General features: G+C 35.4%; 1 protein-coding gene across 1 annotated transcript; it reads right to left on the bottom strand.

Moving 5' to 3' along the window:
• Positions 1 to 3155: 3155 nt before the first annotated feature.
• Positions 3156 to 11979, bottom strand: HELRODRAFT_135991 (hypothetical protein; the record flags this gene model as incomplete). Its single annotated transcript, XM_009032265.1, has 2 exons — positions 3156 to 3278; positions 11839 to 11979. Coding segments are annotated over 2 exons (264 nt in total), but the record flags the coding sequence as incomplete, so codon positions are not given.
• Positions 11980 to 12065: the final 86 nt, after the last annotated feature.

Below are 12065 nucleotides of genomic sequence, written 5' to 3'. Positions count from 1 at the left end.
GATAGATAGATAGATAGATAGATAGATAGATAGATAGATAGATAGATAGATAGATAGATAGATAGATAGATAGATAGATAGATAGATAGATAGATAGATAGATAGATAGATAGATAGATAGATAGATAGATAGATAGATAGATAGATAGATAGATAGATAGATAGATAGATAGATAGATAGATAGATAGATAGATAGATAGATAGATAGATAGATAGATAGATAGATAGATAGATAGATAGATAGATAGATAGATAGATAGATAGATAGATAGATAGATAGATAGATAGATAGATAGATAGATAGATAGATAGATAGATAGATAGATAGATAGATAGATAGATAGATAGATAGATAGATAGATAGATAGATAGATAGATAGATAGATAGATAGATAGATAGATAGATAGATAGATAGATAGATAGATAGATAGATAGATAGATAGATAGATAGATAGATAGATAGATAGATAGATAGATAGATAGATAGATAGATAGATAGATAGATAGATAGATAGATAGATAGATAGATAGATAGATAGATAGATAGATAGATAGATAGATAGATAGATAGATAGATAGATAGATAGATAGATAGATAGATAGATAGATAGATAGATAGATAGATAGATAGATAGAGAGAGAGAGAGAAAGAGAGAAAGAGAGAGAGAGAAGAAGAAGAAGAAAATGGAAATAGTGTAAGCAAAGGACATAGTAGAAAGCAGTAGTATTGTGTTCTACAGCATTTATGTGCCTGGAAGATTGATGATGTGTTTTGGTTAAACGTCTTGAACTGTCCCGATTGTTGTTGTTTGTGTTGTTGGTGTTGACGTTGTTTGTGTTGTTGTTGTTGTTTGTGTTGTTGTTGATGATGATGGTGATGTTAATGTAGTTGATGTTGTGGCTGCTGTTGATGTTAATGTTTTCAACGATGCTGTGGTTATTTTTCAAAAACTTAGTTATTGGTGGTAGTGTTTCAGTTTGAAGTGTTGGTGAGTTTTTAAATATTATTTTTGGTGTTTTTTGATTTTATAATGTTTGCATTTGATATTCTGGTGCTGTCATTTAGGCTTATTCTTCATATTATTGTCAATTTAACTATTGAGAACAAGCTATGCAAATTGAACAAAAATAACAACTTTTCACAAAAACCAATTCCCACAACAGTTGGAATGGACGACAAAAAGAAAAAGAAAAGACACAACAGCAGCGACAACAACAACAACAGCAGCAGCAAAAGCAGCAGTAACAACAATTTGCAACACCGCCCATGGTAATCCCACTCTTGATCATCCTGATTGCCATTACAAGATTCATTATCATCATACACCTCTCTCTATTTCACTCTCTCATTTTCCCTCTCTCATTTTAACTCTTTCTCTCATTTCTCTGACTCTTTCTGACACACACACAACTCACGAACAACACACATGCACACGCACACACACGCACACTCTCATTGTTTATTATCTTCAATTTTGAGCTATATACCTTTAAATTAAATGTACTTTATGTTGTACAAAATTAAACGAACAACTAATGGAATAAATTATTATTATTTGTAATTAATTCAATATATCATTTTTCAACAATTTTATACGTAATATTTCTCATAAGCATTAATGATAAACACAGTGTAAATAAACACACGTAAATCAACACATATCAGCATGTCTTAGCCAGGGATCTCTTTGCATTCAAACCCTGTCACTGCAAACCATTGCCAGGTATCTTAACCGTTACACCATTGCGCCGTTATATCATTCGTTATTAAAAAATTGTTCTCAACCCCTTATTTGTTGCCAGAAAAGTTAATAATAAAATCCAAAAACATTTTCCAATAATAATTTTTTAACAACCGATAATAACGACGTACATACTTCTTGCACATCACAATACAAAACAAACTACATTAAGCGAATCGAATGCATATAAATAAACATTAATCTTGTGTGTGTGTGTGTATATGTGTGAGTGTGTGTGTGTGTGTGAGTGTGTGTTGATGTATATGGGACACATATAAAGGGTGTGCGTGTTCGCATTTGTCATGTTTGGATGCCTACATTTACCACAAAAATTTCACAATAATGAATGCATTATTTACAGTTGGGATGTACGCAAAAAAATTACATTTAGGTCGTAACAAACAATCTAGCTTGGATTTCAAATTTCTAAATAATAATTTATTATTATTTTTTTTTAAATTTGAAAATTTGAAACTGGAAATCAAATGTGTGTGTGTGGTGTGTGTGTGGTGTGTGTGTGTGGTGTGTGTGTGTGTGTATTGATACAAATGTTCGCGTGTGGTTTATCATCAATTTACTTACAAAACCAATTTCGTCATTAACAGTAGGATGTTATGAAAGCAGCTTATAAAGCAAATCATATTGTTGTAACATCAAAATCTGTATTGTTTTTAACGTGGAGTTTGTTGTTGGTGTTGTTGATGTCGTTGCTCAGATTTTTGTTAATGTTTTTAGAATTATCTGTAAATATCGCTGCGTTGTTTAGAGTTTCAAAATTGTTAACATCATTCTTGTTGTTCGTGTTGTTGTTGCTGTCAATGAAGTCCTGTGGGGTGTTATTCGTCGTTGCGATGTCGTTGTTGCTGTTGCGGCTGATGCTGTTGAAACTATCGCTGCCGACGCCACACAATTTGTGGCCCATGCCGCTCCTGTTTGTGTTGTTGCGTCTGCTGTTTTCTGCCAAGTAACTGCTCCTCAATGTCTCCGCCCCTATTTTGTCGTCGTCCATATACTTCGGATACTGATGGTGTTGTTGTTGTTGTAAGTTGAACCCGCTATTTTGTCGAAAATGATAATAATATCTCATTTTGAAATCAAGATCATTATCAGGATCACTTCCGGTTGCATTGTCTTCATCTTCTTCCTCCTCGCTCAGGTTCATCGAGTCCGTTCTTTTCAGCGATCCTGGTGCTCCGTCCAGTCCGTCCATCATTTCTTGTTTCCGGTTTTCGGTCGTCATGTTGACAGCCATTTTCGAGAGAGCGTCATAACGGGACGCCATTTTAAAAATAGAGTCACTTCCGGTGTATTCGTCGGACGTGGAGTTTCTATCTAGTTCTGGGTCGTCGTCTATGTTGTCGTCATCTTCTTCGTCGTCGTTTTCCTCCACCTTTTCACGATCTTTGTTTCGATCTTCTTCCGGCATGCTACTTCCCTCAAACATGTCGGCTCGTTCTTCCTGTCGTTTTTTGGCTGACGCCATTTCTGCGGCGTGCTTCTTACGCCACTTCGTTCTTCGATTTTGGAACCAGACCTGAGTTTAATGGCAAGATATTTTACATCAGATAAATTGGGATGAAAAAACGTGGGTATACATTACATATATTTGCATGTTTGAATTCATATGTATTCATTTACAATATAAATTTGTGTGGTTGTTTGTTCAATGATATGTACATACAATTGGTTTTAATAAAAAAAAATAGTGAGGTTGTTTGTGCTGGAGCGCAAAAATATTGACCAATGTTGATAGAAGAAATGTGTCTCGAAATTGGTATAGCAACGAACAATGCAACGAACAACGCAACGAACAATGCAACGAACAACGCAACGAACAATTCAACGAACAACGCAACGAACAATTCAACGAACAATGCAACGAACAATGCAACGAACAATGCAACGAACAACGCAACGAACAACGCAACGAACACTTCAACGAACAACGCAACGAACAGTTCAACGAACAATGCAACGAACAATGCAACGAACAATGCAACGAACAATGCAATGAACAATTCAACGAACAATTCAACGAACAATGCAACGAACAACTCAACGAAGTTAAAATAAATAGAAGAAATTATTAAAATAACGATAAAGATGAAGACAAAATAAATGATGGTAATAATGTCAGTGAGATGATGACGATGATGATCAGTACATAATGTGATCACGTAATGTGATTATACAACGACATTGGGATTTATGCTGATGAAGTGGAGGACAATAAGGTGAGAGATGGTGATAATAAGGAAGGTGAGATGATGATGTCGACGATGTGAAATGATGAAACGAACGACGAACAAATGATGAAATGGATGATGATGATGATGAGGACAATGATGATGAAGAAGAAGAAGAGAGCGGTGATGATGATGATGAGAATGATGATGAGGAGAAGGAAGCGTGCATTGATGAAGACGGATGGTGGGGCTTAGTAACCTCAATTTCTTTCCAATTCACATTCATCAAAGAAGAAACGATCGTTGTCTTTTTGTGCCTATGTATGTGTGTGCTTGTATGTGTGCGTGTTTGTGTGTGCGTGTATGTGTGCGTGTTTGTGTGTTCGGGTTGCGATAGTTTTATGTGGCAGTAGATTTACGTTCATGTACAACTATTTGCATTTGTGTATACGTTTGAGCGTGTATGCGTTAAAATAAAGTATACACATCATGTTTTGTACAGAAGTGTACGAGTAAGAAAATGTGTGTGTGTGTGTGTTTATCAATTTTCCTCTGATATATACACCCATAGTTGTACGTGCATACATACAGATCGGTTTGCGCGAACGTGCGTGCGTGTGTTTGCGATGCAAAAGCCCGCGAACATCCACGTGACTGAAAGTAATGGCATCTCGCACGGCCGGGATCAAGAAGTTAATAGTATAGGGGCATTATTTTGTAATTTCACACGTTCAACCTCGAGCCTTCTTCAAGTTGCATGTGTCTGTGCGTGGTGTCGTGACGGTGATGGTTACGATAATGATGATGATGGTGGCCATGATGATGATGATGGTGGCCATGATGATGATGATGGTGGTCATGATGATGATGATGATGAAGATGGTAATAATGATGATTACATTAAATTTTATCGCGATATCGTTGTTGGTTATGATGATATTGATTGTTTCACAATTAATGACAATGCTTGGTTTTTTTGGCAACGAATAAAAAAAAGGCCGTGAAGTTGCTGAAAATGAGGAAGGCACCTATGATGATGAGGATGATGATTTAAGCTGGTGATGTTGATGATGATGGTGATCGGAATGGTGATGATAATGATGGTGATAATCAAAATGGTGATGATGATGATGATAGGAAGAACCCAGGTGAGAGACCGAAAAAATTAAAAAATCAATTTTGACGATGACGTGGATGAAGATAGATGCAGGAAAGTTGACGACGATAATGAATTACGAACGTTTATTACATAAATATTGGACTTGATGTTCAAGCAGCAGCAGCAGCAGCAGTAGAAGCGACAGCAGCAGCAGCAATCAAGCAGGACAGCTCAAAAAGCATTAAATTCTTATGATTTAAACCGCCATTCATTAAACTCTTCTGCATTTATTAATTCCTGTTTTGAATTGGCGTGCCTGAAGCTGAATAATTTTACAACAGCAACCCTCGTCAAACGAGATTCAATTTTGATGGATGAAATGGGAAATAAAAAGATGAACACATTTTCAGCTTTGCGTCGCATGACGAGCAGATTAGCACAAATACATTCCCACGCGTGCACAAGAAATACAGAACGACTGAGAATTTTATGACGTCATCAAATCGTGCAACACTACAAAACGGTTGCCACAAGAACTTCAGTCAGGTACAAATATAACAACAACAAAAACAAATAACATTGTAAAAAAAACAGGAGAACATTTGAAAAACATATACAAACAAACAAACAAACAAACACAAACACACAGACAAACAAACAAAAATCAACAAACAAACAAATTGTTTCGCCTAAAAGAAGAAAAATATAAAAAGCGAACACCAGACAAACGAACCAATAAAGAAAGGAGCAGGCAAGCGCGTATACAAAGAAACAAACAAACAGACAAACAAACAGACAAAAAAACATACAAACATACAATCAAACAAACATACAAACGAGCAAGGCTTATTATTGATGCATCAGTCGGCAACATTTTCGGCGTCATATTTGTCCGTACGTCGCCATTTAATCCCATCGGCGCACACACCGGCAAGCACTTGTTATGGCAGATCAGTTATAATAAGGTGTATCTATGCGCTCAATCTATGTCCATCCAGACGCACTCATACACACAAACACACGTGCACACTTACACGTACACACACACACACACACACACACACACACGCACATGCTAATGCATCCAGTATTCACGGGCACATACAAAGATACATACAAAAGCACATTTAAACATTTAAATTTTTTCGGAAAAAATAATGAGCGTGCCAACAGCCGGAGATCTGGCGAAATATTTTTGTATGTTTTTTGATGCATCGGTGCATGCCGGGATTATGTTATATTTGTCGCCAGAATATTTGTAACAACAACCACGATGATGATGATGGTGACGATGAGGAAAATGATGATGATTATGAAAGTAGTAAGAATGATGAAGAAGATGATGATGAAGATGATGACAAAAATGAGGATGAAGATGATGATGTTAAAAATGATGACAATTTTAGAAATTTTGACAGAAATGATGACCAGATGAATGATGATGACCAGAAGAATGATGATGACGTAGATGATAAAAGAAATTAAATAAAATATTTATTTATTCATTCACATATAACAATATGATATGTGTGAAATCTATCAAACTGAAAAACACACACATACATACATACACATATACTTATAAACAAACAAACACACACACAAACACATATATACATACAAACACACAAAACCAACCACAATCTTTCACACACCCACACACACTCAAGAAAAAAGTGAACGCATTAAAATGCAACACATTACATTATGTAAGGTAGCGTAATACATTACAACACGCATATCTTAAGAATTTCATTCGGGAGACAAAAAATGACGCGCTATATAAATAAACATTGTATATCATATAAATTATATATATATATGCCTATACGTATATATATATATATATATATATATATATATTTGTATTTGTATTTACGATGTCATCTTAACGCATAGGTTAATCGATCGCTGTATTTCATAATTGAGCGTAATATATATGCGCGAATATATTTGCGTGTTTCATTGTGCGTGCGTAAATGTGTGTGTGAATGTTTATGTGTATGTGTGTGTAAATGTTTGTGCATGTGTGGACTTGAATGTTTATGCGTATTCATGTGTATGGTGTGTGTGTGTGTTTGAGTGCTTACATTGGCTTGCGTGTGTGTGTGGTTATGTTATCTTAAATTTTATGTTGTTATTTATGTGTTTATATGTGTGTCTGTGTTTATACTATTATTATTATTGTTAACAACAACAGGCACATCAAACGCGGTGAATGTGCGTCGTGAATGTACGCATCACGTACACTGCATATGATAAGAGGGAATGATTTCCTTCGCGTTCGAATCCGATCACGGAAACGGCAGGACCATCATGAAGTCTTGGCGTCTATGTCTGTGAACGCGTTTTCGAACGTGTGTCTGTGTGTGTGTTTATGTTTGTATTTGTGGGCTGACTCATGCACGTGATGTGGTGGATATATAAATGTATTTGCATGTATGCATGTATGAAAACAACCAAAAAGATCGGGTAGGCATTTTTTTGTCTTTGAATAAAAATTCGTTTTTGAAGAATATTAACAAAAAATGGTCTGCTTAGTTGTAAATATTATAGAAATTGAACTTCAACGATTCATCATTCGTCTGTGTAGGACATTCATCTTAACAACCATCCATCCATCCATCAGGACATCAAGAACTCATGGATAGATACATAGATGGACGGATGGATGGATCTGCTTAGCAAAATTTGCACCCCTCTTCATCGCTTAATAATTCATCAAAAATAAAATACAATTAGCTACTTTTAAAGGTAATCTACATTCAAATAACAAATAAACACATGCGTACGTGCACACACACACACAAAAACGAACGAACGCACACGCACGCACAAACATTCAGCTGAACATGTAAACAATAAGATAGAGGAGAACAATGTCGAACAATTAAGAAATTGCAGCGAAGTTCACGGTCAGGTCACGTGTTTTTTGATTGACCAATGAACGAATGAATGAGTTGACCGCTGATGACCATGCTGATGACAACGACGATGATGATGAAGATGGAAAAAGGCAGACGTCTAATTTTTTCCATTGATTATCGAGCAAAAAACTTACTGGCAAAAATAATCATAAGAAGAAAATATGATCATCACAAGCATCTTTACCATCATCATTAGTTTCTTTTTTTTTCATGGTCGTTGTAATCATCATCATCATCCTCACCATCGCCATCATCATCATCATGACGAACCTCATTATCTTATCCACATAACAAGGCAGCCCTAATCAACATAAAAGAGCCATCAATCATCCAACAGACCCCGCCCACACTAAGTACGTAAATAATGAGACGCTTGTTTTCATTTTTGCCAATGACGTATGTATGTGAGCGTGCCTATTTCCGTGTTTCTTTATGTTTGTGTATGTATATGCGTGCATGTCTGTGTGTTTGTATATTTGTATGTGGTTGTATACCTGTTTGTTTGTATATCTGTCTGTATGTATGTGTGTTTGTATGTGGTTGTATATCTGATTGTATATCTGTCTGTCTGTATGTGTTTGTATGTTTGTATGTGGTTGTATACCTGTTTGTTTGTATATTTTTCTGTATGTATGTGTGTTTGTATGTGGTTGCATACATGTTTGTTTGTTTATCTGTCTGTATGTATGTGTGTTTGTATGTGGTTGTATACCTGTTTGTTTGTATATCTGTCTGTATGTGTGTGTTTGTATGTGGTTGTATATCTGATTGTATATCTGTCTGTCTGTATGTGTTTGTATGTTTGTATGTGGTTGTATACCTGTTTGTTTGTATATTTGTCTGTATGTATGTGTGTTTGTATGTGGTTGCATACATGTTTGTTTGTTTATCTGTCTGTATGTATGTATGTTTGTATGTGGTTGTATACCTGTTTGTTTGTATATTTGTCTGTATGTATGTGTGTTTGTATGTGGTTGCATACATGTTTGTTTGTTTATCTGTCTGTATGTATGTGTGTTTGTATGTGGTTGTATACCTGTTTGTATATCTGTCTGTATGAGTATTTGCATGTCTGCATGTGGTTGTATACATGCTTATTTGTATATCTGTCTTATGCGTGTGTGTTGTCTGTGTTTGTATGTGATGTACATTTGTTTGTATCTCTGTTTGCAGCACTGCACACACAGCATGGAACTGCTTACATACATGATATGTGCGAGAGACAGACATACACGGTTGTTAGTGTCCACTTTTGAAAGGCATTAATGAGAGTTAGACGAAAGAAATTGTGACAAATTAGAGATTTTCTTATTAATATAAATGCTGTAATTTCCAACGTGAAAACTAAAAAGCCGGCTTAATGTAGCATAAATTTTGACAAAAAAATGTTTTGCTAATGAGAAACTTAAATTAAAATTCATTGAATCATGCTTAAGAAAATTTTTGCGAAACTGTGTGATATTCATTTTGAAGACACCGCAGTTCCGTAACTGTCCATGACTGCTATTCATCCCAATCACATTCGCTTCATCACCATCATCGCAATTATCATACTCATCATCGTCGTCGTCATCACAATTGCATCATCATCATCGTCGTCTTCGTTGCCATCATCATCATCACCTCATTTTCGACATTCGTCAGGCATGTCAGTACTTGAGTGAATGCAATTACAATTCATTTCGCTCAACCAAAAATCATCATCATCATCGTTAAAGCAGTCATCATTATCATCATCCTCACTTTATCTAGGTCATCATCATCATCATCATCTACAACAACATCAATGGGTCGTCATCGTCATTAACACAATCAATTTTTAAACAACTTCTTTGTTAATAATTTTTTCATCGTCATCATCATAATCATTATCCTCATCATCATTATCGCCATCACTATCATCATCTTCCTCCCTATCATCATCATCATAATTAATATTTAGCTAATTCATTTTTCCTTGCTTCCATCATTTGTAATCACTCACCATCATCGTCATCCTCCTCATCATCGTCATCGTCATACAGTGTCATCATCATTACATTACATAATCCACATCATCATTTTGTCATCATTTCTTCGGCAACGTCTGCCATGAAACCGAAAAACATACCGCCGTTACTGTTAACGAGACGAAACGAAACGAGACGAAACGAGATTTATTTTGCAACAAAAAACACAAACAGTAAATGCTACAAAGTTGACCAGAATAAAAATTAAGAATTCTGACTGTCTTATGATTGCATCATCGTCATCGCCATTGTCATCAACATCATCGCCATCATCATCATCATCATCTTCTTACCTTCTCATTATCATCATCATCATCATCGCGTACGTCCAATAAAATGTATTTGTTTACATTTTCGTGTGTCAGACTGTCGATGCCGTTTAGTAACGCACAATAATAATAATAAAAATAATAATAATAGTAATAATAATAATAATAATAATAATGATGATGATGATGATAATAATAATAATAATGATGATGATGATGATAATAATAATGATGATAACAGAAATAATAACAATAAATACAATTATTATTGTTGATATTGTTTAAGGTACGTAATTATTTTTCAGTCAAACAATCAATTCAAAGCAAATGAACATTTAACATCCAATCGCAATAAGGGAAAATTCTTGGGCATTTGTTGAATTGTATGTATAAATGTGTTATATACATGTATAAAAAAGTACATACATAATATACATACATGTATATATATATAAATATACATACATACATGTATATATATATACATACATGTACGTATATATATTTGTATGTGTATGTATAGATGTATGATGATTGTATATTTGTGTATAAAACAGTTGGGGCAATTAGATCGACACCACAATCAATTACCATCTAAACGTGTAAACAAATCTGGAGATGCAATATTATTGTTTGCATCGCTTGTTTATTGTGCGTGTATGTATGTGATGTGTGTGGTTGTGTGTGTGTGTGTGTGTTTATAAGCTTGCTTATGCGCGCGCGCGTGTGTGTGTATGCATGAGGGCATGTGTTTAATTGTTATGTTTGTATGAGTGCGTGCGTGTGCGTGTGATTTTCTCTATATTTGCTCGTTGATGAATGATTGCTGTTGCAAAGTGAGAATGCAAGCTGACGGTTGAAGAATTTTGTGCTGATGACTTCGATTGTAAGATAGGATTCATAATTATTTCTTTTTTATTTAAAATTAAGCGAAAGACCTATGAGAAAGAAGAGTTTGTTAACTGCATTTTAATGTTTTAAAAATGTTTGAACGTTCAACCATTACCAAAACGTCCTTTGTTGTAGTTGAAGAAAAATTATCAATCGAAGGATGTCCGTTCACGAGGTAGGATGACGATTAGGCAGGAGTCTGTCTATGCAACTCTCAAATTGTTCGAGTTTCTCGAGCTACGATTAAATGTTTGCTTTCAATGAGAAGTTTGAAAGATGGGCGGCCATGGATGTTGCAGCTGCTCCAGTCGGCATCTGCAACCAACTGATGTTGTCGCATAATGGTGGAACATTGTGGCACAACAATGTATGTACATACAAGTATACAAGTAGCCTTGAGTCTATAGACAAATACATCCAGACATCAAATATCAAGGAAAAACACATAAACCATAGATACAAAAAGCCACACCATTTACACAACATAGATACAAACAATAACAATACATAGAAACGCAACTTGCAACCTAGACGCAAACAAAAGCAGAACATAAATACAAACAACAACAACACACAACATAGACACACCCAACATAGATACACAAAACATAAATACATACAACCATAGATACACACAACACACAACATACATAGATACACACAACACACAACATAGATATGCGCATACACCAAAACACCCCTTCATATCTCACCTTGACTTGACTCTCCGACATTCCCAGTGCAAATGCGAGTCTGGCTCGTTCAGGGCCTGCCAAGTACTTCGTCTGCTCAAAAGTTTTCTCCAGGGCAAAAATTTGATGTCCCGAAAAAGTTGGGCGCGTGTGTTTCTGCTTGTTGTTTGGATTGTTGTCGTCCTTGTCGTCGATGCTGCTGCTGCTGTGGTGAAATCAGGACTGATTTTTGATGTGGTGCAAATGTA

This window comes from Helobdella robusta, assembly GCF_000326865.2.
Source record: "Helobdella robusta unplaced genomic scaffold HELROscaffold_8, whole genome shotgun sequence".
NCBI lineage: Eukaryota > Metazoa > Annelida > Clitellata > Rhynchobdellida > Glossiphoniidae > Helobdella > Helobdella robusta.
This window is presented reverse-complemented; position numbering and strand designations above follow the sequence as displayed.